Below are 24,035 nucleotides of genomic sequence, written 5' to 3' on the forward strand. Positions count from 1 at the left end.
GCTGACAGGAATATAAATTGCCAGAGTCACTATGGAAAACAGTATGGAGGTTTCTCACAAAATTAAAAATAGAATACCATATAATCCAGCAATCCCACTTCTGGGTATTTATCCAAAAATACTGAAATCGGGATCTCAAGAAATTATTTGCACCCCAACGTCCATTTCAGCATTGTTCACAATAGCTAAGATGTGGAAACAACCTAAAGGTCCATCAACAGAGGCAATGCTTTAAAAAAAAGAAATGTAGTAGAGATATACTGCATAGAATACTTTTCAGCCTTAGAAGGAACAAAATTCTGTCATTTGTGACAAATGAAACTTGAGGATGAAACTTGAGGTTATTAGTCTAAGTAAACTAAACCAGTGATAGAACACTGCCTAATTCCGTTTACATGAAATATCTAAAATAGTTCAACTCATAGAAGCAGAAAGCAGACAGCGTTTTTCCAGGGGCTGAGGGAAGAAAGAAATGAGCAGTGATTGATCAATGGAGATGGATTTTTAGTGTGGGAAGATGAAAAAGTTCTGGAGATGGTGGATGGCGATGTTTGCCCAAGAGTGTGAATGTACTTACTGCCACTGAACTGTACATTTGAAAATGGTTAAAGTGGCAACTTTTATATTATGTATATTTTACCACAATTAAAAAAAAAACAAGGGAGAGGGACAGACTGTGAGTGAGGTTGGCAGGAAACAAAGGAACAAAAGTAGCTGCTGAGGACAGAGCTAAAGGCACTGCTTCCCTTTTTGGTTCTGGACTTCAGGAGCATATCAGCTTGCTTTGAAGGTAAAGGTTGATTTTTTTAAAAGGTGATTCTGTGCAGGATTTCAGCCAACTCTTCAACACCTCAGAAGCTGAGGGAGAGATTAGAGTGGAGCCTCCTTTTTATAGTGTTTCTAACCTTTACTTCTGAATGTCTTTATACATAATGTTTGGCTAAGTGTGATTTTTTCAATGGCTACCATGTGGAGGCACTATACTTTACTGTAAATCTCCACAATTCCTTCTGTGTGGGGTAGAGAGAAAAGCTATATTCCCCTGAACTCATCATGACAATCTTTACCCAATCTTTGGTAGCTGAGAATTAAAAATGGCACAGTTTCCCAGGGTAACATGGCACATAACCTTGAAAATTGGTATTTCCATTGTTAGGACAACCATATTAGTTAGAACAGTCAGGTTTCCAGAGAGAAATCCATTCTCTGAACTCCGATCTGTGCCTAAAACAATCCCCTATCCTGTGCCAGGCTCACCAATATCAAAATGAAGAACAAAGTTTTATCATGAAGCTTTCCAACTTACCTTATCACTCTCATCCTAAACTACAGCCAGAAACACTATGGTTATAGCAGCACTGTCAACAATAGCAAAGCTATGGATAGAGCCCAAATGTCCATCAACTGATGAGTGGATAAAGAAGATATGGCATATATATACACCATATATATATACATATATGTGTGTGTGTATATATATATATGTATATATATATATATATATATATATATACACACACACACACACAAATATATATATATATATATTTTTTAACGTTTATTTATTTTTGAGACAGAGAGAGCATGAATGGGGAAGGGGCAGAGAGAGAGGAAGACACAGAATCTGAAACAGGCTCCAGGCTCTGAGCTGTCAGCACAGAGCCTGACGCGGGGCTCGAACTCACGGACCGCGAGATCATGACCTGAGCCGAAGTCGGCCGCTTAACTGACTGAGCCACCCAGGCGCCCCACACACAAATATATATATAAACACACACACACACACACACACACACACACACACACATATACATATAATGGAGTATTACTCAGCCGTCAAAAGAATGAAACCTTGCCATTTGCAGTGGTGTAGAGGGAACTAGGGTGTATTATGCTGAGCGAAATTAGTAAGTCAGAGAAAGAAAGATACCATATGATTTCACTCATATGTGGAATTTAAGAAACAGATGAACATATGGTGGTGGGGGGAAGAGAGGTAAACAAACTGTGAGAGACCCTTAAAGATCGAAAATGAAAGAACAAACTGAGACTTGCTGGAGGGAGGTGGGTGGAGGATGGGCTTGATGGGTGAAGTGTAGTAAGCAGGGACCTTGTTATGATGAGCACTGGGTGTTATATGTGATAAGTCACTGGATTCTACTCCTGAAACCAATACTGCACTGTATGTTAACTGACTAGAATTTAAACAAAAAGTTGGAGAAAAAATAAAATAAAACAAAGATACAAAAATAAACTGGCCTCTAATGATGTTTGTGGATGCTTTGCTTCCAGCGAAGATTCCAACAGGACCAATTACGAATCCTCTGAGGACTTGAGAGGTCAATGCCTTACCAAATCCTGCCCATTGTGAATGTCTATTTAAATATTTCTCTAGAGTCGATGAAGAATTACAGGAGATTTAAGTAAATGACAACAGCCAAGCACGTTAACTAATAGACTTAAGGTCTATATGGGAGACACTGTTCCCACACTTAGGGTTAAAAGGAGAGCTTAAATCAGGAATAGAAGGAATTCTCACCACACTGTTCATGGACTTCTTGGGAAACATAAATTTGGCAGGATTTGGGGAAAAAAACAACATCCAATCAACGGGATCTGATGCACTTATACATTTAATAGTTTCATACACTCGCTTTTTCTGATTTGAAGAATTTTTCATTGTTCCCATTGTTTTTAATACAGACTGAACACAGTTCTGAGATCTGAAAAACTTATGTGTTTTGGAGATGTGTTTATACTTCCACAGGAGGCCAAGAACGTGAATAGAAATTAAATCTAGAGCCACTGCAGTTTCCTAACTCAAACAGCCCATTTCTGAGTAAATTCAGATGGATAATGGGAACGAAAATAAATGAAAATGTCCAAGACTGGAAGAGCTGTCTAGAGAGAGAATTCCAGTGTCCCACTTGTTAGTTTATAGAGTGCATTTGCAGCTGGGGGGCTATGCCCCCAGGGGAAGAAAACAATGACTGACTTCAATCTAAAAACTGGAATTCACACTCAACTAGATCCAGGTCAGTAATAACTAAATCTTTTTCCCCAAATTTTGAGAGTTAACTTAATTAAGCCAAATTATTTTCACTGAATAGGTTTTACAATTAGATTCTTTGAATTGAAGGTAATCTTATTCTCTAAAAATGAATTTGAGCTTGATGACATGAAAATAGCAGTAGAAAACACGATCTGTGATGCTGCCAGACGAGGCACTTTTGAGAGCGTCTTTTAAGACATCTTTTAAGACGTCTTTTAAGTGTCTTTTGAGAGTCTTTTAAGGTCACTGTAACAACATTGTGGTCAACGTGTATGTAGAAATAGATTGCTTCGGTAGGTTTTATATGTGATTATTTGAAATTGTTTCCCCTTTTCATGACTTCCATGTTGCCACATTGAAGTTAGAATTTGTGAATTAAATTAAGAATGATTAGGCACATAGTTACCACCTATAGGAGCCCTGGGTAGAGAAGAAACAACTAAAGAGACAGCGTTCTGTAAAACTAAAGATAAAGATATCCTTCCTCACCTTTATTGAAGCTGAATGATCATGATGCTGGTTTCTGTGTCCAGAAAGTTTTGAGGAAAAATATGTTATGTTTTTTGGCAGGGATTTGAGAAAGGAGAAAAAGAGGGGGAGAAGGAATAAGATATCCTGTGATCTTTTGTAACATGGAATCACTTTTGAAAATCCATGTACAGATCATTAAAAAAAAAAGAATATATTCTTGTATATATTCCACTTTTTCCACCAATTAGCAGTGAAAATTTCAAATTTATCTTAATTGATTAAACTTATGCCAAAAGAAAAAAATTGTATTATCTTAGACGACCTTAACATTTCTGTCTCATCAATAGGAAATCCAGGGAAACTTTATGACTCATCTAATTCCATTTGTAAAATGTGAGTGGTATTATATATCCAATCCAGAGCCTCATTTTTTTATGTAATGAAAGACCAGTTACACAGAAAATCCATTTAAGAAATATTGAGAACTTTTAAGGGAACTTTGTACCAATTGTATATTTATATCCAAAGATGTGGGAAGAGTGACTGTGTAATAGCCATTTGGAGCCAGATACAACATCCAGGGCTACTGAGGAAATGCTGCTCAATGAGCTGTTATGCAGACAGTTCCTTGGCATTTTGAAGAGGGAAAACCCCATCTGCAGCTCTCTGTGTGTACGTGCATTCATTTGACAGAAAGGAATCATACCTAAAAGAACACTGCTGGTACAGATATAGTAAGGCTTGGCACTTTCCTATCTGATATACAGTTGACTTTTTAAAGAATATTGTGTCCATATATCTATAAATATTCGTGCCACTGGGCAAATATAATTTCAAAATAATTGTTATTGACAAACTTTGTCCAAAAACAGAGAAAGAAAGCCACCTGTGAGGGTTTAGAGCCAGAAAGAGAGTTTGGAAGTCCATCATAAGTCAACATACATATTAACACTTTGCTTTTATTCTGGTGTTTGTAACATATTGTTAATATTCAATTTATATGAATAAGAGAAATCTAACCTCTTTCTAATCTTCTTTATAACTGTCTCCGAAGTGGCAGGGCTGAGTGGAAGCTGTGGTTCCATCAATCCCAGAGGCCAGGACTACAGAGGTGATGGAAACTTTTAGTGCTGAATTAAACATATTACTCAGAAATTCTGTGATCTCTCCAGATGGACCATGTGCTCACAACCCAAGCTGAATCCATGGAAAGGATGAGCAATGTAACAGAATTCATTTTGCTGGGCTTGACCCAGAATCCAGAACTGCAGAAATTCTTATTTGCTGTGTTGTTAATCACCTACTTGATCACACTGGCAGGTAACCTGCTCATCTCCGTCACCATCTTCATCAGCCCAGCCCTGGGTTCTCCCATGTACTTTTTCCTGTCCTACTTGTCTATTATAGATGGTTTCTACTCTTCTTCCATAGCACCCAAAATGATCTATGACCTGATCTCTGAGAACACCACCATCTCCTTCAATGGCTGCATGACTCAGCTCTTTGCAGAACATTTCTTCGCTGGAGCTGAGATCGTCTTGTTAATTGTCATGGCCTATGACCGCTATGTAGCCATCTGTAAGCCCTTGCATTACATGACCATCATGAGCCGACCTGTCTGTGGTTTCTTCGTGGGAATGGCTGGGATTTTAGGCTTTCTTCATGGAGGAATCCAGATTTTGTTCATGGCCCAGTTACCGTTCTGTGGCCCCAATGTTATTGACCATTTTATGTGTGATTTAATACCTCTCCTGGAGCTAGCCTGTACAGACACTCGCACTTTGGGGCCCCTGATTGCTGCCAACAGTGGATCACTGTGTTTGCTCATCTTTTCTATGCTGGTTGCTTCTTATGTCGTCATCCTGCACTCACTGAGGACTCATAGCTCTGAAGGGCGTCGCAAAGCCCTGTCTACCTGCGCCTCTCATGTCACCGTTGTCATCTTATTCTTTGTACCTTGTTCGTTCCTATACCTGAGACCCGTGACCTCCTTCCCCTCTGACAAAGCTGTGACTGTGTTTTGTACGATAGTCACTCCCATGCTGAACCCTTTAATCTACACCCTCAGAAATGCAGAAGTGAAAAATGTCATGAGGAAACTCTGGGGGCAAATAATGAAAAACAGCAATAAATGAAGTTTGTGATTAGAGTCTTTACCTAAAAATATCTAGTGGTGATTTATAGACATTTATTCCCTTTCTTAAATAAATAGAGATTTATTTCCCTGATCAAACTCGGGGCAGTCAATTTTGCTGCCTGGATCAGATTTCTTCAGGAGCACGTATGTCGTGGGCAGGGTCGACATACCCATTAAGACACAGTAGGCATGGTGCCTAGGGCCTACAATAATTTTAGGAGCCTTTGAAATGTTCAATTTCTTTTAAAATAAGGAAACAATGAATGTAATCCAAATCCAACTTGGACTATAGTCATCTTTATATCAATGGAGTTATAAAATATAATTTTTAATATTTTTAATGGAGGAGGAGGGCTCATGAGGACAAAATTACCAGTAGGCCACAGAAGTCATAATGTTGCCCTGATTGGAGGTGTGAAACAGATCAGTGTCAATAGTCCCGAACGCTCTTTACACCCAGTGCTACAGCTAGAATGAAGTTTTAGTTTAAAAGACAAAAAGAAACTGCATGTGAAAAAAAGTATTCAACAGCAGGGAGTCTTCAAGTACTTTCATCCAAGTATACTTTTTCTTATCGTAGTAAATTTAAGAGGTTCAGAGATGTTCTCTCACCACAGCAATAAAAATCTCTTTACTTATCACAATCCCAAGAAGAGAATACTGGCACACAAAGGTACCTTTTGAGAAATTACATTGCCACCATTTTCTGTAATATACAATTGTCTGCAGAAACAATTGGAGGAAAAATTGGCTGGTGCAAAAGAAATATAATTGATCAAGTCTGTAGAGTTAAGGCAGAAATTACCTGTACATTAAAGTCATGTTTTTTTTCATGTTTATTTATTTTTGAGAGAGAGCACAAGTGAAGGAAGGGAAGAGAAAGAGGGAGATACAGAATCTGAAGTAGGATCCAGGCTCGGAGCTGTCAGTGCAGAGCCCGACGCGGGGCTCGAACCCATGAACTCTGAGATCATGACCTGAGCCAAAGTCAGACACTTAACTGACTGAGCCACCCAGGTGCCCCTAAAGTTGTCTTTTAGATGTGGACAAAGGAAACGATGACTTTGAACAGCTGTGGCAGGAAATTACCAGTGATATATGAACCAACTTTGTGTAGCGAAACCGAACAACAATGACCACAGATCCAGATTATAGAAAAGAATTCATAACATGTACATAATGAAATTCTAAGAGAGATTCAGAAATAGTCAGATGCTTTGAAATCAAAGATTAAGAGCTTTAGATCAAATAGGCTTGATTTCTCATCTTGTCTGCTGCGTTAATTAGCCTTGTAAATGGAAGCAAGTTACTTCATCTCTCTACTGATTTTTTTGGCCTGTAAAATGGACAAAAAACATTACATACTTTCTTAAATTGTAAGCATTAAATGATTTCGGTTGAAAAAAAAAAAAGAGTCAGCTGAAAATTAGTGAAATTGCTCAGACACGGTTACAGCCTTCAGAGATGTCACCAGCACAGAAAGTGTGCCAGGGACTACAGTTGCTCACCAGAGCCCAAGAACACCGCCACTTTCATTCACCAACCATGATCACAGGAGGACCAAACATCTGTACTTCAGCCCCAGCCCCACGTTACTTCAAAATAAGTCATAAATGGCATCCACATATGAGTAGGGACAGCATAATGGTGAGTTACCATCCCAGCAAGGAAACTAACAGGACCGGTGAGGATCTCTGGACACTAGAAGCTAGCCCACCACCGACTCCCTATTCTGGAATAAAAATGCCCTTAAACATCTCTGCGGTTACAAATAGGGGAGCCGGTTGGAGCGATTGTGAGATGCCTGAGCAGAACTTATTTCAAATGCTCTCACTAATGAGGGACCCTGTGCTCTGAAAAACAGAGAAGGGAGAGCCCAGCGGCAGTGACCAACAGACCTATCTCTGTACAGAGCTTGCGATGCCCAAGGAAGAGCTCAGAAACTTGACCTCAGAAGGTGATTTCACAATCAGGGATTCGAATATCGTGTGATGCTGACATTTCTCATGTTCTCAGAACTTTATATCAGGTCAGATCTCACTCTATATGCAGGCCTTTAAAAAATGTTTTTCCAAAACAAACAAGCAGACTCTTTCAAAAATTTATTTATTTTTGAGAGAGAGCATGCGTGAGTGAGAGAGGGGCAGAAAGAGAGGGAGACAAGGAATCCCAAGCAGGCTCCTCACTGTCACTGCAGAGCCTGATGCAGGGCTCAAACCCACAAACTGTGAGATCATGACCAGAGCTGAAATCAAGAGTCAGACACTTAACAAAATGAGGCACCCAAGTGCCCAGAAACAAGCAGACTCTTAAGAAAACAAAGTGGTAGTTGCCAGAAGGGAGATGGGTGGGGGAAGGGTGATATAGGTACAGGGGATAAAAGGTACAAACCTCCAGTTATAAATAAGTCAAGGGGATGAAAAGTACAGCATAGGAATATAATCAATAATATTGCAATACTGTTGTATGGTGACAGATGGTGACCACGCTTACTGTGGTGAGCACTGAGTAATGTACAGAACTGTTGAATCCCTGTTGTATACCTGAAACTAATATAACATTGTATTTCAGTTATTCTTCAATAGTAAATTATAAAAAACAGATGTTTGCCATAGTTTCCTGTGAGTGACCAACTTGTAAATATATGCAAGAAATAGGTATGTTTAAAATGTCAAACTTCTCTTTTAAAGATCTAGCTGTCATTCCCAAGAAAGATGGGATGGAATAGGAACAAGTAAAAATAAGGAGGACGATTCTCATGAGGATGATGGTGATGACAGCTTATGTTTGTTGAGCACCTTCTGTGAATAACATCCTGACCTAAGGACTCATTTTATGTTTTGGAGGCAACAAATTTCTGCCATTCTTTCTTTTGTCAATTTATTTTAGCCCTCAAATTGTGGGACTTCCCTCTTTTGAAACAATTCATAATTTGAACACAATGGTGACCCTACCCACAGGATGGTGTGAACAGCAATAAAACAATTCTAGTATATAATTGTGACAGATTTTTCCATTTTGACTGCTTACTAGGTGCAAAGTGTTTTGTATTCACATTTTGTTATTCAATTCTCACTCCAGCCCTGTAACGGCAATGATTTCCCTGTTTCATGAATTAGGAAGCAATGGGTTGGAGAGGGTAATTATATAGCTCGAGATCAATTAGCTAAAATTTGCTTGAATACGGGGCGCCTGGGTGGCTCAGTCAGTTGAGCATCCGACTTCGGCTCAGGTCATGATCTGGCGGTTTGTGAGTTCGAGCCCCACATCGGGCTCTGTGCTGACAGCTCAGAGCCTGGAGCCTGCTTCGGATTCTGTGTCTCCCTCTCTCTCTCTGCCCCACCCCTCCTCACGCTCTGTCTCTGTCTCAAAAATAAAACATTAAAGGGGCGCCTGGGTGTCGCAGTCGGTTAAGCGTCCGACTTCAGCCAGGTCACGATCTCGCGGTCCGTGAGTTCGAGCCCCGCGTCGGGCTCTGGGCTGGTGGCTGGGAGCCTGGAGCCTGTTTCCGATTCTGTGTCTCCCTCTCTCTCTGCCCCTCCCCCGTTCATGCTCTGTCTCTCTCTGTCCCAAAAATAAATAAAAACGTTGAAAAAAAATTTTAAAAAAATAAATAAATAAATAAAACATTAAAAATAATTAAAAAATAAAAATAAATAAATAAATAAATAAATAAATAAATAAATAAATAAATAAATAAAATTTGCTTGAATCAGAATTCATATCTAAGCCTGTCTGACCCACAGCCTCTGTGTGTTACCAAAGCCATTTTGTATCTCTTTAACATAACCAGACAACAAACTAAAATTTTTATTCTAATATTTGGAATTTTCTTCTTGAAACCATTTGGCCTCCATTGTTTGAACTCTTTTGAAAGTGGACTTGCCTTCATAGATAGGCCAGGCTGAAAATGTACGAGTCCACAAAGAACCAGCTAAGCACTGGTCAATAATTTGTAACCGCATGAGTGTTTTGATTCCCACATAACAGGAAATTTCTTTGCAATTATTTTTTCCTCCATCTGCAATAGTCTGTACATAAAGGAGTGGCTTGTGCCTTATATAGTAGTACTTTCCTCTAATAGATAAAAAATAGTAAATATGTTTGATATGAATATGTACTCATCCTGCTGTCATCTATTAAAAAGGAAAAACTTCACTGAGGGAAGAAAGTTCAAGAGGTGACAAACTATTTTTTAATTAATTTTACCTGTTACTTTTTACTTTTTATTATGATTGTTATTTTTATTTTGTCTATTTTGAGAGAGAGAGAGAGAGAGTGAAAGAGAATCCCAAGCAGGCTCCGTGGCAGGGCTTGAACTCACAAACCATGAGATCATGACCTGATTTCCCTGTTTCATGAATTAGGAAACAAAGGGTTGGAGCCAAAATCAAGAGTGAACGCTCAACCAACTGAGCCACCCAAGGGCCCCAAAATACTACTTTTTTTTTCTTAATGTTTTTATTTATTTTTGAGACAGAGAGAGACACAGCATGAGCAGGGAAGGGGCAGAGAGAGAGGGAGACACAGAATCGGAAGCAGGCTCCAGGCTCTGAGCCATCAGCACAGAGCCCACTGCGGGGCTCGAACTCACAGACTCTGAGATCATGACCTGAGCCAATGTCGGACACTCAACCGACTGAGCCACCCAGGCGCCCCCAAAATACTACTTTTTTAAGTAGCTTGCCAGTACTAACAATAAGCTGTGGAATAAAATCTCACATGCAGTTCTGTTTTGACACCACATGGATATTTTCAACAGTACTTAAAATTTGGAAGCTTATACTAGCCCCAGCCTTTCTTCTTCTGCTGCCCGCTGGCAGGGGCACCATCATTTATTAGATGCCTATCAACCTGTCAGGTGCTGTGGTCTTCACGCACATGGTACTTTCACAAGGGCATGCACTAAGGATTAAAATGCTTACTCTTGGACATGGAAACCAAGGATCCGAAAAGTTTAAGATGGCTTATAAGTGAACAAAGAAATCATTTAGCCCCAGAGGGTACGCTTTAGGATGGAAGAGGCTTAACCAAGTTAATAGAAGACTGGAGGGAGGAGGTGGAGGAGGAGGAAAAGCTGACAACCAGGATATCTACCAAAACACTGATGGCAACTCTCACTGGGTAATGTCTTATAGATGGATTTACACATGCACGTGTGTGTGTGTGTGTGTGTGTGTGTGTGTGTGCACATGTGTGTATTGTTCACCTTTGTTTTCCTACATTCTGAATTTTAAAATAAATATGTATTTGGGGAGAAAGAGGTTTTATCATAGACTCCAAGATGGAGACACCGCTACCTTTGTGAACAAGATTAGTTATAATTTTGAAATCATATAGAAAACTTCTGGTGATATTTATTCATGTATTTATTCTAGCAAGTTGAAATGTTTTCAGAAATAAGCAGCACTTGTAAGTTGGTTGGGCCATTATTAATCATGACTCAGACAATAAAAACAAGGGATTAAAAAAAAGTGGGGGGAGCACTTGGATCAGTTCATTATGCTAGTTGGTAACTGTACTAAAAGGTGCTTATCAAATTTCAACTGAAGTAAGTATGCTTTTCTAGAAAGTCTCCTTTAGATAAAATTGTGGCAAATTCGAAAAAACAATAGGCTGTTTTTAGTGACCCTCACCATGGTTTCATATTTATTAGCTAATTGGAATACAGGCTCAATCATACTTTTATTATCTTAACAGCAGAAATGAATAGGTATAAAATTCAAGGTCTCGTTATACCTAGTTTTTTAAATTTTTTTTAACATTTATTTATTGTTGAGAGACAGAGAGAGACAGAGCATGAGCAGGAGAGGGGCAGAGAGAGAGGGAGACACAGAATCTGAAACAGGCTCTGAGCTTTCTGCTGTCAGCACAGAACCCAATGCGGGGCTCAAACCCACAAACCACGAAATCATGACCTGAGCCGAAGCCGGACCTGAGCCACCCAGGCACCCCTCATTATACGTAATTTTTTAACTAGACCAGCAGAATGGGACAAAATGAAAGAAGGCAGCATTTATTTTCCCTAAGAACTCGGCAACTGTTATTTTTGTGAGACATAGAGGTTTGAGGGTAAAGCAATAACTATTTCCTAATGAGCTCCTGAATCAGTTCTTGGAGACTAATTGTGCATACTTATAGTAGACAAACTTTCATATTAACTTCTAGTTTCTTTTTTGGTACAAGCATAAAAAGTGGGTATGTTGCAGCACGGTGAATTACATAATGTGAAACAAAAGCATTTTGGAAATTATGAGAGCCTACACTCTTAAAGAATGAAGCCTGAGGGGCGCCTGGGTGGCGCAGTCGGTTAAGCGTCCGACTTCAGCCAGGTCACGATCTCGCGGTCCGTGAGTTCGAGCCCCGCGTCAGGCTCTGGGCTGATGGCTCGGAGCCTGGAGCCTGTTTCCGATTCTGTGTCTCCCTCTCTCTCTGTCCCTCCCCCGTTCATGCTCTGTCTCTCTCTGTCCCAAAAATAAATAAACATTGAAAAAAAAATTAAAAAAAAAAAAAAAAAAAGAATGAAGCCTGAGAAAGGGTCTCGTCAGAGTTCATAAAACTAGGAAAAGAACAGAGCAAACACGGATGTACATTTCAGATTCCAGAACCCCAGCATCCCTTGGAATCTGAAACAGGGAGTTAGGAAAAATAATCACTGGCCAAAAACAAAGTCATCTACTCTAAGCACAGCATTATCTTCACACCTAGTAGAGATAGAAAAGTGAAGGAAGGCAGCCTCTGTATGGAAGATTAGGGAAAGGTTGAGGAACATATAAAATAAAACGTTGTGGGAATATGTGCCAGAAACTGGATTCTGAATTTGACATCGATTTTCTAATTTAATTCTCACAGTAACACTTTAGATATGTATTATCTATATCTTTATTTTAAAGACAGGCATCAGAGGCTGCTAGATATTTAGTCACTTTCTCAAGGTCATGCCACAAGTAAGAACGGGAAATAGGACAGAAACTCAGGTTGATCTGTCTCCAGAGCGAAGGTCTTCTAGAACAGCAGCTATGCCAGGGATGTCATACAGGGTGATAAGAAGGAAGAGAAGCCTGCCTGGATGCATACAGACTGCTAGCCACAGCTCAGCAAGAAGTTATTTGCCTTACATTGTATTTTGCCTCGCATTTCTACAGCTCCATTATCACACAGAGTGGAATGATATACCATGGATCGCTAGTGAAAGAGCTGAATGATGGACCAAAAACAACCGATTTGGGGTATTGGCTTAGGTACTTCACAGCCAGATAACCTTGATTAACCAATCGCATCAAGAGACAAAGTTTCTTCATTTCTAAAACAGGGATAATAATGATTCATGCCACATACGTCTTATACCGTTGTTTTATAACCAAACTATGCAATTCAGGTAAAAAGACTAAACCCTAAAAGCCTATGAAGATGAACAGATAGACATAACGGAATAAGGTGATATTCAGTAGTCAGAAGGAGTTTTGGTTTGTTACACTTACAGAAATAAAGTCATTTCTACTTCCTGCTTTACCACTCATTACATACATGTAGTTTCTTACTGAATGAAGAGCTTTCTCATGGCATTTTTTACATCTTCATTTCTCAGGGTGTAAATGAGTGGATTCAGCATAGGCGTCAGAATACCATAAAATACTGCCATGTTTTTGTCCATGGACCAAGTAGACGATGGCCACATATAAGTAAATATACAGGGCACAAAGAACAGGGCAACAACAGTGAAGTGGGCCCCACAGGTGGAGAGGGCTTTGCGCCTCCCCTCGGCACCGTGGCACCTCAAGGAACGCAGGATGACAATGTAGGAGGCAGCCAGCATGAGGAAGTTCAACAGGCAGATCACACCACTGTTGGCCACCACCAGGACGCCAATGACATATGTGTCGGTGCAGGCGAGCTCCAGCAAGGGGTACAGGTCGCAGACAAAGTGATTGATCACGTTAGGCCCACAGAAGGGCAGCTGAAGGACCAGGAGGAGCTGAACCAGTGAATGCAGGAAGCCCCCCAGCCAAGCCACCCCCACCAGCAGGGCACAGAGATGCTTGGTCATGGTGGTCGTGTAGTGCAGAGGCTCGCAGATGGCCACGTAGCGGTCATAGGCCATGACCGTGAGCAGAATAATCTCAACACCTCCCAAGAAATGGGCCCCAAAGAGCTGAGCCATGCAACCCTCAAAAGAGATGGCTCTCCCCTCACACAAGGAGTCTGCAATGAGTTTAGGGGCCATAGAGGAAGAATAACAGGTATCAATAAAGGACAGATTGGCCAAGAAAAAATACATGGGGGAAGCCAGGGTGGGACTGGAGGTAATGGTGACCACAATGAGCATGTTGTCACACATGGTGACCACATAGATGATCAAAAAAACCACAAAGAGGACTCTCTGTATCTCTGGCTTCTGTGAGAGTCCCAGCATGAAAAACTCTGTGATATTGTGTGGCATTTCCATATAGCCCAAGGACAATGAGAATGCAGGTACGGTATTGCCTATAAAGTCAAGAGAAAAACACAACCATAAGAGAACTAAGAGAACAGGGTGGGGGAAGGTGCTGCCAGATTTTCTTCAGACACACTCGCTTCCCTTTGTCCCTCTTAACTCTTTCCATTCCAATATTTTTGTATCAATTCACTTTGTTAACCACAAAATATGAGCATATGTCTATTGTTGACTTTTGCATCACTGGGCAGTAGATTTCTAAGTTCTTACGTGAAAACAACTAAATATTAGTTTCATTACTGCTAAAACTGAACATTTGGCAGACCTTGATTTTCCACTAGAGTATGCCTCTGACAATTTTCAGGATGGTTCCACATAGATGCAATGGCACCTGAGAAAACCATGAACATTTAGGATCTCCTGAAAACTCTGCATGTTTAGTCCACATCCTTTGAATTCAGTCTTTCTTCTTGAACTTTTCAATGAAGCTTGCTACACTTTCTGTCAGTGTTTCTGATGGCAACACAAACCGATGTAAAACAGAAGCAAATCTGAGACAAGCTGATTGGCTGCAGCTGAAGACCTCCCCAACTACCTGGTTCTTTCCCTGCTCACCCCTCCCACTCAGAACCTGTGCTGTGGGCAGCATCATGTCCAGGAGGCCAAACTTAAATTACTCTTGCCCCCTTGCTTTACACGTTTTATATGCTTCTGGTTTTGCTTTCCCTGGGCTCAGTGAAATCCTTCTCGTTAAAAGCTACTAGTCCTTCCGCATCTGTAGGAAGGACTTCCTTTAAAGTAAAAGTTTGTTGAGCATCTGTGGAAGATTCTATTAAGTAATGAGTATCTGCCTATTCATTAAAGGAAGCTCCAGGGGCAGGAAGAACAGATGCTCCCTCTTAACCAGCTACAAGGTAGAATATTCCTACTCACCCTTTCTTCTCTTAGTGATAGTAAGAAAATGCCTATGCCTACCCTGGTTTTAAACAAAAACCTGGGGCACCTGGGTGGCTCAGTCAGTTAAGCGTCCAACTTTGCCTTAGGTCATGATCTCGTGGTTCGTGGGTTTGAGCCCCACATAGGGCTCTGTGCTGACAGCTCAGATCCTGGAGCCTGCTTCGGATTCTGTGTCTCCCTCTCTCTCTGCCCCTCACCCCCCACTTATTCTCTCTCTCTCTCTCTCTCTCTCTCTCAAAAATAAACATTTATAAAAAATTTTAAACAAAAAACTGACACTAAGCCTACCCACCAGCAATCTATTACTCTCCTGGAAACATAGGCCTCCTTAAAGTAGCTAAATCTTCCAACTTGCTGGAAACCTGATGTTCAGTATGATAAGAATTAAGGGAGAACGTTTAAGTGTCAGAGGAAGAGACACCCAGATATACGAGATATAAGAAATACTGGGGAGTAGATTCCTGGGTTGATCTGGAAGCTGCCCCCTCCTTTTCTCTCTCCCAGTTTTAGTTCAAGAAGGCAAAGTTGCTTCTGTAAGTGACGAGTCAAATGGGGACCTTTTCAGAGTAAAACGTGATGGCCAAGAACACAGACAGGGGTGATAAGAGCAAATCCCTGGGTCGCATGCAGTTTTTGCCAAGCACGTTCCTAAGTGCTTTACGTATATCAGCTCGTTTAATTCTCACATTATCCCCTTGAAGTAGACTGCTGTTTTCATCCCCCTTTTGCAGAGGAAGAAAGTGAAACACATATGAGCAACCCACAGAAGCATGCTCAGCTAGGAAGTGGCCGAGCTGGGGCTTGCACCCAGGCAGTCTTACTATATAGATGCTATGGGCTTCACCGCACTATACTGTCACGGAGGCTTATCTGGGTGTGAATCCTTCCTCTGCCTTCCTCTGGGAACAACTTCTCAAAGCCTCAATCTTCTTATTTATAAAATGAAAATGGGAGCGCCTGGGTAGCTCAGTCAGTTAAGTGTCCAACTTTGGCTCAGGTGATGATCTCACAGTTTGCGGGTTCGAAGCCCGCGTCAGGCTCTGTGCTGACAGCTCAGAGCCTGGAGTTTGCTTTGGATTCACTCTCTCCCTCTCTCTCTGCCCCTCCTCCACTCAGGCGCTCGCTCTCTCTCTCTCTCTCTCTCTTAAAAATAAACATTTTAGGGGCGCCTGGATGACTCAGTCGGTTGAGCGGCGCACTTCGGCTCAGGTCGTGATCTCGCGGTCTGTGAGTTCGAGCCCCGCGTCGGGCTCTGTGCTGACAGCTCGGAGCCTGGAGCCTGTTTCAGATTCTGTGTCTCCCTCTCTCTGACCCTCCCCTGTTCATGCTCTGTCTCTCCCTGTCTCAAAAATAAATAAAACGTTAAAAAAATAAATAAATAAACATTTTAAAAATTTAATAAATAGATAAAAATAAAATGAAAACAAAAGAACTGCTATACCTTGAGGTTGCAGAGAGCAGTAAATGATAACAGGGCATGCCGGGTGTTTGTACAGAGCCTGGATGCAATATACATTCAAAAATGGCATCTCTAAAATCACCATCATTAACACCATGGACAACAAACTCATTATGTGGCTTAAATACCCAAGGACCTAAGTGGATACGTTCAAAACTAAATTAGTTATATTGAATATAGCTAATTATATTCAAAACTATAATATTATAAATATTTTAAAAATGAGCTAATACTGATCCCCATACAGAACACAATAGAGAAAATGCAAATTGGTATGAATAGCACAGAATTCAGCCCAAAAATAAAAATGTTAAGCTGATTCTTCTCTGCAATTTGTGGGAATACAAAATAAATTATTTGTTAAAAAGCTAGCCAGAAAAAAAAAAGTCTCCTGTTTGAGTTATCCATGAGAAACAAAATTATTGTGTGGAAAGTAATGAGAATTTTAGTAAAATTATCCCACCACAGTTTTGAGTTGCATTTTTCTTTAGTTTTCAAAAACAGATTACAGAAAACTTACATTGACTGGATCTGAGGACAACAACAGGTCTCCAGGTGTTGTGTTGTGCTTTGTTTTTACCTCCTAACATCACAGAAAGGTGGATCTGGAAGAGTTCTTAAAGGATCATCCAGATCAGCTCCAATGTATCATCCCAAATTTCACTGTTTCATGTGATTAAACTGCTGGATGAGATTAGAAGGTTTTATACATTGAGGCAAAGCACAGACGAAGCAGGTGCTATCAATTACCGAAACTCATCTGAGCTGAAGGTTTCTTTTTTTTTTTTTAATGTTTATTTATTTTTGAGATGTGGGGGGTGGGGCAGGGGGAAAGGCTGAGGATCTGAAGCCGGCTCTGAGCTGACAGCATAGAGCCAGATGCGGGGCTTGAACTCACAAGCTGTGACATCATGACCTGAGCCAAAGTCAGACACTCAACCAACTGAGCCACCCAGGCGCCCCTGAAGGTTTCTTACAATAGTACGAAGTGAAAACACAAATGATGGTCATTCATTTACAAGAAGCTGGAATTGTTTTGTCATCCATTTCCCTTTTGTCTGCTTAAGAACCTGATGGGATTCAAAATCATCGTTTCCAATTCTCTATTTTAAAGATGGTGAATTTCAGACTCAGAGAGATCTTAGATATAGATGCACTGAGCCAAGGTCACATGGGTGACCCATGACAGAGGTGTGGCTGGAACCCAGGTCACACCTCACCCCAGCCTATGCCCTTTCCAATGCAACCACCACTTTCCATTGTCTGCCTTCTTTAGACAGAGTAACCGGTTCATTAGCTCTGCTTTCTGCTAAGGATATTCACCAGCACAGCCTCCGAGAAAAGCTTTTTCCTTCCACTGGACAGGGTTTTTATAAGGGAATTGGGAGTGACAGCACAGGGACAGTCAGTGCCATGTGCTTTCTGCCTCTCTAGGAGAGACTAATTCTCCCTCATGGGGATCACTCACTGGAGTTTGTGCCTCGTTCACAGGTCAGAACAACGTTGACACCATCATTTAATTAGTCCCCCGACTACAGTTTCGGTCTCACAAGGAAGTGGCTTCTATTGTGCCTCTTACAAGTGCCCAGTATCCTTCTAGTGTCTCAACAGAGAAACTATAAATTGTCAGGAGGAAAGGGGAGTTAGGGTATTTCAGGAACTGACACTGGAGGGTCAGCGTCTTTAGAGAAATTGCTGGCTGAACAGCACCAACAAGAATCAACAGCATTTACTGAGCATCTTCTGTGCTCAGAAGGGGGGGCCTTTCATCTCCTCCCTTAAAGCTGACAGAAGAGTATCACTGTCCTTCATCCATCCCTCTCCTGCGTGGTGTGCCAAAAGACCAAAGTGACATGAATCAGAATTGTACCTCTGCCATTTCAATCATTCAATAAGGATTTTTTTCCAGGCCCACTTAATAACAGATAGTACTTTGCTAAATGTCAGGAGTACCCTGGTGAGTGAGACAGACACAGTCCTTGGCAGCATGGAACTTATATTTACATGGAGCAGTAGCCTCCTGCAAAACAAAGCAGGGGCATAAACAAATAGAATCACCAAATCAAAATCAAATAAATGCAACTGTTGGGTTCATTTTATATATTTTTAATGCTGGTAAATACTGACAGAGATGCACATGTAGAATACTTAACTGACGTGTGGGGCAAGTTTTCCTCCATAACATTTTGTAAACGTTTGCCTTCCCAGCACCCTTGCCTGCTTGGCATGTGCTCAGCAATTGCCCAGGGCTGAATGAATCCTATTCTAAGCCTTCCCCCAACCAGTTTCCTGAAAGTTTCTATCAAGAGTCACAACACAGGGAGAATTTAGTCCACTATAAATCCATGTAACCACCTTCGAAAGGCTCATCAACATCACCCAGGGATCCTACTCTATTTCTGTAATCGACACATTTTTCCAATTCTCCGCAAGGACCATTTAAAACCTTCACCTTTGGGGCACCCGGGTGGCTCAGTGGGTTAAGTATCTGACCCTTGATCTCAGCTCAGGTCATGATCTCATGATTCATGAGTTTGAGCCCTGCAACAAGCTCATTGCTGACAGTGTGGAGGCTGCTTGGGATTATCTCTCCCTCTCTCCCCCTGTTCATGGTGGGGGGGGGGGGGCACACATGCACACACACTCTCTCCCTCTCTCAAGATAAATAAATAAACTTTAAATAAATAAAACAAGGGGCACCTGGGTGGCTCAGTCGGTTAAGTGTCCAACTTCAGCTCATGATCTCAGCGTTCGTGGGTTCAAGCCCCACGTTGGGCTCTGTGCTGACAGCTCAGAGCCTGGGGCCTGCTTCAGATTCTGTGTCTCTCTCTCTCTTCCCCTCCCCTGCTCAACCTCTGTCTCTCTCTCTCAAAAATAAACATTAAAAACATTTTTAATAAAACCTCACTTTCTTCAAAACTCCCTTCCCCAGCTTCCAATCTCTACTCTTGTTTTAAGTCAAGAACTCCTTGGGTCTTGTCTCTTAGAGCTACATTGCGGTCCATGAACTTCTTTCCTTCCTTCCCTCTGCTCTCTTTCACAGCAGCGGGAGCTGCATCATTCTGGACGGCCCCTCCCACTTTCCCTCACCAGTGTTTCACCCAGTAAATCTCTTGCACATCGATTCTGTCTTAGCTTCTGCTTCTCAGAGAACTAGGACTGATGGGGAACATATAAAGACCTCTTACAAATCAATAAGATAAAAGCAACCACATGAGACTGGAACAGCACTTCTGCAAAGAAGCCATCCAGTGGTCAGTAAACATCTTAGGGAGTAGCGTTCCCCTCTTTTATCACCTGACAAATAGGACACAGAAGCACAATAAAATACCACTGCAATCCTTCCCCTACGTGCCTAAAATTAAAAGGACAGTCAATACTGAGTGTTTGTTGTCAATATGGAGGAACAGTATCTCTCGTATGCTGCTGGTGACCATGTATAATAGTTTTCCAAAGTATACATTGGATAAACATAAATATACACATAACCTATGACCCAGAAGCCCTATTCCTAGGTATAAACCCAAGAGAAAGTTATGTAGCCATACGCCGGAAGATACATCACCAAGAATGTCAAGAGACCTGTTGGTAACAGCATAAAAGTGTTAACAACTCAAATGTCCATAATTAACAGAATGTATAAAAAAAGGTTGGTATATTTATACAATGGACTAACAGAATGAAAGTAGGTGAATGGCAGATATAAGAACAGGAATCTCACAAACACAATGGTGAGCCAAAGAATTTAGACACAAAAGATTATATTCAGTATGATTGCATTTATTTAAAATGTCAAATAGGCCAATCTAGAGACGGGTACATAGGTGGTAAATGTAAAAAGTATAAAGAAAAGCAAAGAAGGGGCGCCTTGGTGGCTCAGTCGGTTAAGCGTCCGACTTCGCCTCAGGTCATGATCTCATGGTCCGTGAGTTCGGGCCCCACGTCAGGCTCTGTGCTGACAGCTCAGAGCCTGGAGCCTGCTTCGGATTCTGTGTCTCCCTCTCTCTCTGACCGTCCCCCATTCATGCTCTGTCTCTCTCTGTCTCAAAAATAAGTAAACATTTAAAAAAAATTTTTAAAAAAGAAAAGAAGTTTTATCATAAAAGTCACATTAGTGTTGACCTTCAAGGGAGAGAAAGAGGTAGGATTGGAAAGAGACATGAGGGATCCTGGAGAGTTAAAAATCTACTTCTGAACTGCTTCACGGTTACATAGGTATTCCACTTTATAATGTAAAGATAATCTTTGTCTTGGTTTTTTGTTTGATTATGATGTGTCTCAGGTGGATTTCATTTTGTTTTAATATTTATTTTTCAGAGAGAGAGAGAGAGAGAGAGAGAGAGAGAGAGAATACGCGGGGGAGGGGCAGAGAGAGAGAGGGAGACACAGAATCCTAAGTAGGCTCCAGGCTCTGAGCTGTCATCATAGAGCCCAACGCGGGACTCAAACTCATGAACACAAGCTCAACTTCTTATGAGAATATGAGAGAATATGAGCTCCTACTTCTAAGCTGTGTTAGTCGGCTTAGCCGACTAAGCCACCCAGGCATCCCTCAGGTGGTTTTCTTTAAGGTCGTCCAGTTTCAGACTTGCTGAGCTTCCTGAACCTATCAGTTTATATATGTCACCAAATTTTTTTAAATGTATTTCTAAACCATATTGTCTCTCCTCTTTTTCTGAGACTCTAATAATATGGATGTTAGACATTTTGGTATTGTCTCACTAGCCCTGAGACTCTATCCAATATTTTTTATCTTTTTTTTTTCTCTCTGTGGTTCAGACTAGATAATTTCTGTCAATCTACCTTCAAGTTCACCTTTCTTTTATATTTCTACTGTGCCACTGAGCCCAGCCAGAGATTTTTTTTATTCTGGCCACTGAATCTTTTGGTTCTCCATTTTCAATTTCATTCTTTTTTATAATATCCATTTCTTTGCTGACACTTTCTATCTTTCCATCTGTTTCCAGTATGCCTGCCCTTACTTATAGGTCATGATTATAATGGTTAAAGTCTTTGAAAATTCCAACATCTGTATCATTGCCTCTGCTGGTCGTATTTTTCCCTTGGCAGGTTGAGATTTCTGCTTCTCCATATACTGGGCAAATTCAGCTTGTATCATGGATATTTTGAATATCATGTAATGATACTCTATCTTTTTTAAATTGAGAATGTTGGATTTTTTAATTTTAGCAGGCAGTTAACCTTGCTAGTTTCAGGTCCCAATTTCTAACCCATCTTCTGTGGGCTGTGGTTCCAATGTCAGTTCAGTTACCAAATCCATTGCAGTGTTCTTCAGCTCTGTCCCACATATACGCCACCCAGTGGCCAGTCTGGGACTCGAGTAGTGGTCTGTCCTGTAATGCTGGTCTCAAAGACCTTGGTATGCTGCTTGAGTTCAGATCCACGGGTTTGCAGCTTCAAGGCGGAGAGCCCTGGAATTCATACACAACTTAATGAGAGGACTGTCTTGGGCCCTTCCTCTCCTTGATCTCCCTGGTGCCTTTGGCCCTGGAAATTTGGCTTTAGTTTTTTTTTTTTTCTCCGTGCTACACACTTCCCACAACGGAGTCTGTGTCAATGGCCAAGATTCAGGAGGACAGAGAGAATAAAAAGGATTTGTTCCAGGCACGTGAGATCACAGCTCCAATGGCCAAATAAAAAGTTTCACTCCCTGAGAGTTTAAGGCACCTGTCACACCACCATTATTACCCTTGTTACTGCTTCTCTGCCATCGGATTGTCTGGGGTCTAGGAGAGTAAAAAACAGAAGACAAAAAAAAAAAAAAAGAAGAAGACAGAAAAAGACAAGTATCCACCCCTTCACTCTCTAGCCCACTTGTCTGACCAACAAGAGAAGAGGTTCTCTTGGAGGTCTTCCCACATGTACCCAATGTAGGCGGCAATGAGTTATCAATAAAATGCAGCCCTCAAACAGAATATGGGGGTCACCTGACCAGAGGACCCAAAAGGTTCAAGTTCTAAGACATACGAATGGAAAGCAAAGCCATCCCACAGTAACGAGTGACCAGGAGAAAGCACTTTACCGTGTGGATTAGAGAGAATCAAAGCCTCCCGGATGATATACTGGATAGTGACTTCAGATTTTAAATAAATTTGGGTAAGTTCATATCAGAGATTGACAATAAGGACGTTGATAACAAGAAACTCACAAGCAGGAAACACAAAATAAAACATGCAGAGGAAGATCAGTAGATAGTAAAGCACTGTGCATTTTGGCAAGATCATACTTGAAAGCAGAATGATACGGATTTAAATTCCAGCTCACTCCTGGCTAAGTAAATCAGCCCCTGTGAATACATTTTCTTCATTTTTAAAAATAAAACCATGTCAACTTCTTATGAGAATATGAGATCCTACTTCTAAGCTGATGCACCAAACCAATGCTCAATTATTTGTGCGTGCGCATGTGTGTGTGTGTGTGTGTGTGTGGTCACATGTACACAACATTTAGATATTTATTGCATAATTTCACAACATACTATAGTTACGTTCATTTTAGTATAAACCTATTCTGTGCACTTCCAGGATTTGAATTCAGTAATTCCTAATTGTATTTGCTGCATTCTCATAGTCCCAAGCTATAGATTATTTCTGGTATTGTTCCAAAACCAACTCATCCCTTCATGGACCCCAATGATGCCCAGAAGGCCCCTGCTTTGGCTCTTCTCTCAGAGCCAAAGAAGCAAACAGGGACTCTCAGAGAAAGGACATTCAACTGTTGCTATCCAAGATGCCGCTTCAAAACTACTTATGGCATAAAAGATTTGGACCACTGTCTAAGAATCCACACGGCAGATAGAGAGAGAATATAGATTAGACTATGAGGACAATGTCCATCTCAGGGGCAACTGAAGACTGCTCAGCCCCTCCCAGTGTCCCCCAGAGTCAGTCTGTGCCTTGTGGTCTTCTGTCCAGGACCCACCCAGTGGAGCATCCTCTGTCTGGAACATGCCAGATAAAGCTGGTCTTGACCTTTTTTCTGCTGTGGACTCCTGGCAATTTTGTAAGTGTATCAAAATGGGAGGGGGAACATGGGTGGCTCAGTTGGTTAAGCGTCCAACTCTTGATTTCAGGTCAGGTTATGATCTCATGGTTCATGGGTTTGAGCACAAAGCCTGCTTGGGATTCTCTGTCTCCCTCTCTCTCTGCCCTTCCCCTACTCAAGTTCTAACTCTCTCTCTCTCAAAATAAACAAACATTTTTAAAAACAGCAGAATGTTTTTAAATGGAATAAAATCACATTAAACTCCATTTTAGTAAAATTTCAAAAAAAAATTGTAGATAGAATCAGGCATAGGTGAACCATCAGTAACTACTCTGATCATATTCTGATGTGCAGAGTTGGAGGACCAGGGGTCATACTTTTCACTCCAACAAGGGGTCCTACTCATCACACTCTTACTAGCCCAGGCTGATGAAGGCTCCATCTCAAAGGTGAGGGAGAGTTGGTGTTTCCATGTTCCGCAATGCAGTGTAAACTGTTTAAAAGAAATTGAAGTTGTGTA

At 41.1% G+C, this 24,035-nt stretch overlaps 2 protein-coding genes across 4 annotated transcripts; one reads left to right on the forward strand and one right to left on the reverse strand.

The window, feature by feature from the left end:
* Positions 1-395: 395 nt before the first annotated feature.
* LOC112865233 (olfactory receptor 4C45) lies at positions 396-5,658 on the forward strand. Of its 3 annotated transcripts, none has more exons than XM_086677407.1 (2): positions 396-412; positions 4,737-5,658. In XM_086677407.1, the coding sequence occupies exon 2, from the start codon at positions 4,738-4,740 to the stop codon at positions 5,656-5,658; it is 921 nt and encodes a 306-aa protein (XP_086533533.1). In that variant the 5' UTR covers positions 396-412; position 4,737. The 3 variants fall into 3 exon arrangements, with proteins under 3 accessions (XP_086533533.1, XP_086533534.1, XP_025784057.2); XM_086677408.1 differs by lacking the exon at positions 396-412 and adding an exon at positions 4,118-4,131 and having other exon boundaries at positions 4,743-5,658; XM_025928272.2 differs by lacking the exon at positions 396-412 and having other exon boundaries at positions 4,596-5,658.
* Positions 5,659-13,197: 7,539 nt separating this feature from the next.
* On the reverse strand, positions 13,198-14,106 carry LOC112865234 (olfactory receptor 4C3-like). Its single transcript, XM_025928273.2, has one exon. The coding sequence runs from the start codon at positions 14,104-14,106 to the stop codon at positions 13,198-13,200; it is 909 nt and encodes a 302-aa protein (XP_025784058.2).
* Between the last annotated feature and the right edge of the window lie 9,929 nt (positions 14,107-24,035).

This window comes from Puma concolor, chromosome D1 (genome assembly GCF_028749965.1).
Source record: "Puma concolor isolate L17-30 chromosome D1, mPumCon1.1.hap2, whole genome shotgun sequence".
In the NCBI taxonomy this organism is placed as follows: Eukaryota; Metazoa; Chordata; class Mammalia; order Carnivora; family Felidae; genus Puma; species Puma concolor.

Excerpts from the sequence above, each read along its gene's own strand:
- LOC112865233 (XM_025928272.2), top strand. The coding sequence starts at position 4,696 with ATGGACCATGTGCTCACAACCCAAGCTGAATCCATGGAAAGGATGAGC.
- LOC112865234 (XM_025928273.2), bottom strand. The coding sequence starts at position 14,106 with ATGGAAATGCCACACAATATCACAGAGTTTTTCATGCTGGGACTCTCA.